Source organism: Populus euphratica, unplaced genomic scaffold (genome assembly GCF_000495115.2).
Source record: "Populus euphratica unplaced genomic scaffold, PopEup_1.0 scaffold169.1, whole genome shotgun sequence".
Taxonomy (NCBI): Eukaryota; Viridiplantae; Streptophyta; class Magnoliopsida; order Malpighiales; family Salicaceae; genus Populus; species Populus euphratica.
In genome coordinates this window covers 304,084-311,013 of record NW_011500053.1, presented here as the reverse complement: position 1 = coordinate 311,013, position 6,930 = coordinate 304,084, and the positions used below count along the sequence as shown (strand labels likewise).

The following is a 6,930-nucleotide window of genomic DNA, read 5'->3' as shown; positions in this document are numbered from 1 at the left end:
AGGACCAAAGTTAATATAAAAATTAAATTTTAAGAGATGAAATTAAAAAATAATTATTCAAAATAAAAAATATATATATCAATTAAAAGTTTAAGGATCAAATTTGATATAATCAGCAACTAATGACATTTCTAATTTTTTCACAACTTCCAAAAAGTGTTTTCCTCCCAAATTTTTCAGGAAAACACTTTCCTGAAAACGAAGCTAATTTTTTCTTTGATTGAAAAGTGTTTTCCATTAACCAACTTTCTTAACGACAAACAAATACAAGAAAATTTAGAAAATGATTTTTCGGAAACCACTTTGTGAAAAACAAACACAACAAAAAAGAAAAACACTTTTTTGAAAACCAAGCTAAATTTTTCTTTGACTGAAAAGTATTTTTCGTTAACCAGAAAGTGTTTTTTGTTGACTGAAAAGTATTTTTCGTTGACCAACTTTCTTAAAAATAAATAAATACAAAAAAATTTAAAAAATAATTTTCTAAAAATTATTTTATAAAAAACAAACATGACCTTAAGCTTCCTAGCATAAATTGAGGCAACTTTGAAGGCGCGAATGACGTGCAAATTATTGAAAATCTTGTGGAAAATAACAAAGAAGATGAAATTAAAAATACAAGTTTTGTATTGGAGCCTATTTCACATAGGAACATACTTAAAACAACAATCACATTGCATGATTTTCTTTCACATTCGAGAAGGTTTGTAGTCTCTAACATGGAAATGTTTTTCTCACCATTATTTATTGTGACTTCATCGAAAATTCCAAAAGTGAAGGTAGAGAATTTGTAATTAACTAGAATACTTCATTGGAAAAACACTTTCTTAAAATAAAAAAAAATCATTACTTGACTTAATGATTGGCTCATGTGATCGTAATGCAAAAGCTACAACTAAAACCAGTAATCCGATTATACCAGATTCAAGGCTCTGCAGACAAGTTTTCTGCAACTTTACCGCCTGCAGTTTGCTGAGGTTAGGAAATTTATCATGCAAGTGAATTTATGGTCCTGGGTACTCACCACCATAAACAAGATAGATTTGCCAATGGGACATAATGTGAAGGACTGAAGAATTCGCCAACTGAAAATGCATAAGCTGCTGTACCGTTCTCTTTCAACTTATGCTGAAAAAAGTGGTATCAATGGCTTCTAGAATTGGTAAAACAAAAGATAGAGCAACTCAACCATAAAAGGGGGAAAGCTATTAATAAAACTCAAGGTCAAGGATGACAACACCATATTATTCATAGATTATTTAATGTTTTAAACCGAGTTGAGATACATTAAAGAAACGGTGCTGGCGATCCCATTCCAAGCGGGTGAATAGATATAGCCACAGAAATTTGGAAATTCATCACAAAGATTTCATATTTACTGAAACAAGCCAGACAACCAATGTAAAGTATGTACAGATTTAAACATTAAATGAAATGCTATAAATCCGACCGTACTCCTACTGTAGGAACTTGTTCAAACATTCTCGATGAGCTCATCAGTTATTCTCTTTGCTCAGCTGATGGATTTCACTTCCAGTCAAGTATGTCAAGCAGCCACAAAACCTCATCCCTGGATTTTGCAGCATCACAAAAATCTATTTCAATCCCAAAGACATCAATAACACTGTCATTTTTATCATCCACGAAGAGCAAAGAAATCCACGCCCGGATTCCTGGCACAAAAGGATGTGCTGGTGAGAAAACAAGATAATCAAACGCCATGGCCCTATAGGCTGTCCGGTCGATATAATCAAAGACAGATTTATTGACAATGCAAGCAACCTTATTGCTATCCTTCCGCCCCACCAGCACTGAAATGCTTACAGTCTCGCCTAAGGGGGCTTTGAACCTCGGTTCAACAGGTACAATCATCTTATAATCGGGGCCTTCGAGATGAAATCTAAGCCTGTCACAAATTCCAGGAGGTGGGCTTTTGATTCCAGTTTGCAAAACAGGGCCTGAGACCACCTCAGAGAAGATCAATTTATCTCCGGTCCAGATGTCGATGAAGAATTCCAAATTGTCAAAGGAAAGTCTTGGAGGAAGGAGGGTTTGTTGACGCTGGTGCTTATAAAAGGTCAGGTATAGCTTGTAGTATGTGACAGTTGGAGGGTTTGGCCTCTTGCAAATGGAAGGCCATCTCTTGGCACAAAGACATTTCCAAAAGTAATCATCTTGCGCTATATCTCTCCACTGTTTACACACTGCCACGCATGAAGCCAGATCTGCACCCTCCAGTAAAGGGAAAACTGCCTTCAGAATTTCTACATATGACATTTTCAGCAGGGAAGGCACAATTCAAAGAAGATATGCCTCAGCACTCAATTAGAGCATTTCAATGCCTGGCAGATTTAACCTGAGAAAAAATCACACAGAAACAATCACATTGTTGCATATACCATAGAACACCAAAAATGCAGCACAATAATGCACCAAAAAGCAAACTTATATCAAACTCAAATTCCACATCCAAAAACAAACACTTTACACCACTAATTTAGGTTCTCCACACTCTCAACTCCTCAATCACTAGAAATAACAAGTAGTCCATTTGATACAGTCATAATACTCATAACCAACATCGGAACTGAGCAAAGTTTCTCATAATACATCATACAAAGAATTTCTATCCAATCATTGACCCTTTGCTGGTCTAAAACTCAAAAACAAAACCCAATCCAGATATAAAAAAAATACTCTATAAATTGACCCCAAAAATGTGTAATTTACCCTCATGGCTATGCATAACCCCACTATTTTCTGCACCTAAAAACAACAAAATGAAACGAATCCCTCAAAAAATGCTATTAAACAGCAACCAAAATCACAAAAATCCAATTCAAAAGATCAAGACATGGATTCCAAAAACCGAAAAATCACAAACCCATTAATGAATCGGTAGCATATCCCATCAAATTTATTACATTCAAAGAACATAAATAAAGAGAGACAAACCTGGATTGTGAAGATTGCAAATTTGAGATCGAAGATGAGAGAGGGGGGAGAGAGAGAGAGAGAGATAAAAAAAGACAAAGGGCACTTAGTAATTTTGTCAATTGATAAAAAGACGCTTGATTTGAGCTCGTGGAGTTTTCAAATGAGAGACCTTCGCTTTGGGTCCCAAACACGGAGAGGAATGATGATAAATCTGTGGAGTGATGTCACTTTGACGAGGGGGTACGTAATTAATTAATTAAATCCAGGATGAGATAAAAATATAATTAAATCAAGGATATAATGTCCTCAAAGTCTTGTTAAATAAAGGATATATGTATCTCTTCAATACGTTTCTCTTATTCATTTTTTTTTTTTTACAAAAAGTATGTTTTTATCAAAATTATTTTTTTAAATGAAAAATTATATAATTTGAAATATAAGTTTTATTTAATAAAAAACAATGAATTGATAATTTTGACAAGAATGCGAATCTTTTTAAAAAAATATATAAAATACTCAAAATAAAAATAAAAATATTTTATTTGCATTAAATATTCTTGAGTAAAATTTTAGAAAACTATGTATACTAAGTTGATATATAATGACTAGAAATTAATAGTTAATATTATTATAAAAAATGTTAATATTATTTGAAAACAATGGCATTATTGAATAATTATTTTAATAAATTTATTTATTTTTTATTATAAAATGCCAAAAAATCAAATAAAAAAAATGAAGGCTGTTATAAAAAGAAGGGCTCGGAAGAATGGGCTCACCTGTAACATATAATTCAAAACTCAGGTGCACCTGTGTTGATTGAGAATTTGATATTGCGGTAACTGTTGTGGTTATATTTTTAAAAAAATTATTTTATAAAAGATATTTTTAGTAAAAGTTGATTTAAAAAAATAGTTATTTAGTTAAAACTGCAGTTGCAATTGAAGTTAAACAAAAAATAATTTAATGTGTTTGATTAAGAATGCTTTTGAAATTGAGATTATAAAATAATTTTAAAAAATATATATTAATATTGATTATTTTTAATTTAAATATTATAAATTTAACTATTGATATTACATTATGAAATAAATAATATTTTTTATAAAATATTTTTTATTATTCAATTAAATTATTTACAATTCTTTTATATATGAAATACATTCGACAAGTATTACAATCATTAACTAATGTTAAACACTAATTTTTTAATAAAACATAATTAACAAAATATTTTATTTTATTTTACTGGGTCGGATAGGTTGGTAGTTATGTATTAAAATATATTAAAATAATATTTTTTTTATTTTATAAAAATTATTTTTGATATTAATATATAATAATTTTATTTTATTTTATTTTTTAAAATAGCAAAATAATTATAATTTAACCACAATCCAAACATGGCCATAATCATCATTTATAAGAAGAAAGCTAGTGATGGCTTGGCATTGGCATAAATTATTTTATCCGGTCTGGCACCCCATGCATTTTCTGTTAGTTTTAATTTCTTACCATGTAGAGCCCACAGACAATGAAAACTTAATTATTTACGGAAACAAGCGGGACGCATGTGAAAGCAGCCTTTGCTGCTTCTTTCAATCCTGCGTTGCAAACGCAAAAAATAATGGGGTCCATGAACAGTAATTAGTGGTTTTTTCTTTACCAAACGTTTGGCTCTACATTTTGCTTTAAACGCAATCTCCACCGCGTAAACAAACGGCTTCTCGAAACTTGAAAGGCTGGACCTGCATATTTAGTTTTTCTTTTAAAAGAACAAATGATATGTTGTTGCTTTTATTTTTTTGAATTGAACAGACAATATGCCATCCTTTTTTTCAAATAATATAATTTTTTCTCATCAGAGGTGACTCTAGCGAACATAAAACTTAAATTTCAACTCTTTTTTTAATCCAAAAACATGAAAGAAACATCATATATAACTCTAAAGACTTATTAATAATCTTGAAACCTGTTATAATTTGCTAAAAGCTCAAAAAAATAAAAAAAAATGTTTTTGAGCTTCGATATACTTTCTTCAACATTATTAAAGGTAGGAATCCACTCACTAAGTTCCTCTCTTAAATAAAATCCATAAATACCTAGATAGTTGTTTTCAATTACTAGGATTTTGGCCTTTCGAAGATTTTTCTTTTCTTCTTTTATCTGTAATAACTTTTTTTTTCTCAATTTTCAACATTAAAAAACTAAAATGTAATAAAAATCAAGTTATGTACCAAAATATAAAATTCTAAAATAATAGGTGCCTAATAATGAGTAAATGATAACTTTTAGGGCCAAAATGAAGTTTTATGTGTGAAAATGATAAAGGCTTTGTTTGTTTGTTTTCATTTTGTCCTTGTTCATTTATTTTTTTAAATATAATCTTGAATTATATTTTATAAAATTGATTTAATTTAAGAATTTTTAATACGTTTTGGCCAGAGCATGTAAAGAGTAATCCTAGCACCTAAAATGATGTTAATAAAATTTATGAGGATGAAATCAAGAATAAATAAAGTTCGATGATGAACATAAAAAAATGCACTTCAAAGTGTAATATTTCTTGTGTTACAATCATGTAATGCAAGTACAATGTTGTTTTAGTTTTTTATATGTAATATTGAATGTATATGAACTACATTAAATCTTTTAACAATCGAGTTAAAACAATTATTTAGTTCATTTTCTTTTCTCAACAAATAGATAAATTGTTTATAGTTATACTTAGTCTTTATAGTTCAGGTAAGAATATATATATTTGTTTTTAACTGTTGATTGATAAGTTAAATCAGTTGTGGTTAGTTAGGGCCTTGATATATGATATATTAAGAAAATAAAATTTTTAAATAAAGATAAAATTGATGCGGACTATAAATAATTTTCCTGTGTATGAAATAGATGTGAAAAATTAGCTTGTTTATATTATATGAAAAATAATAAGGTTTTTAACTTAATGAATGGTAATAAAGCTTCTTCTTTTTTTCTTTTATTGCCACAAAAAATTCTTCTTAGTCATCATCAATACAAAAACAACATAAATGACTTCTTGAAAGGTAAAAATAAAAAGATTATTACACCTTCAATATTGTTAGCTGAAGAATTATATGATATAGTTTCGCAATATAAAAACATTATATTTGGTTTTCATTTTGATAAACAAAAATTCATAGTTTTGGTGTGTCTTACAATTGAATAAAACAAAGTATATTTTGAGATCTAATGTCATTTGCTATAATTTAAACGTTATATGTATCAAGAAAAATATGATTGATAACATTTTTAACATAGTCATGGATACTGAAGAAAAAATAAAAAACAATATAAAAGCTAGAATGAATCTAGCTTTGTATTATGATTGTCAAAATATAGGGTTGTTTAATGATATGTTACATATTAAAAAAACAAAGTCACCTTTGTTTTGGACAATGATACACTATTTCTTGTGTATTAATAACTTAAGGATATGGAATGAAAAAAATAAAAAAAAAGATTTATTATAAAAAAAATATAAAATATACTAAAAGAGATTAATCGCTTTATACTAGCATAGATTACTTTTTAATTTACCATGCAAAGCACCTAATAATAATTTTTTTAAATTTTAATTTATTATCTATATGTTAGATTTTTTTACAAATTATTTCTTTTCCCGGAAAAGCAACTTGAGCTCAAGTATAAGTTACATGAGGAAACTCATATGACAATGTGAGATATAGGAAAAGGGGTGAAGAAGTTTGTAGATAATAAAGTGAAAGTGCCTATTGTAACTTTTTTTTTTAATTCTTATAATTTCTTTAATTATAATTGACTTTTTTTTAGAAAATATACAACACCATAATGGTTGAAAAACATGAAGAAGATGCTTCCACCCATCATCCTCACGATCCTTAGTTGTGTTTGAAGGATAGGGCAATTGATGGACCATATATAAATCGAGTTTATAGGATGCTTATGGAATTGGTCAAAGAAATGAAGTCGGATCATACTACT

The 6,930-nt window shown here is 28.7% G+C and overlaps 1 protein-coding gene across 1 annotated transcript; it reads right to left on the bottom strand.

Annotated features, from left to right (window-relative positions):
• Positions 1-1,226: 1,226 nt before the first annotated feature.
• On the bottom strand, positions 1,227-3,189 carry LOC105107753 (F-box protein At5g39250-like). The gene is made up of 2 exons (XM_011001792.1): positions 2,956-3,189; positions 1,227-2,356 (listed from the first exon to the last, which is right to left on the bottom strand). Exon 2 carries the CDS (start codon positions 2,275-2,277, stop codon positions 1,528-1,530), a length of 750 nt encoding a protein of 249 aa, XP_011000094.1. The 5' UTR covers positions 2,278-2,356; positions 2,956-3,189; the 3' UTR covers positions 1,227-1,527.
• Between the last annotated feature and the right edge of the window lie 3,741 nt (positions 3,190-6,930).

Excerpts from the sequence above, each read along its gene's own strand:
- LOC105107753 (XM_011001792.1), bottom strand. The coding sequence starts at position 2,277 with ATGTCATATGTAGAAATTCTGAAGGCAGTTTTCCCTTTACTGGAGGGT.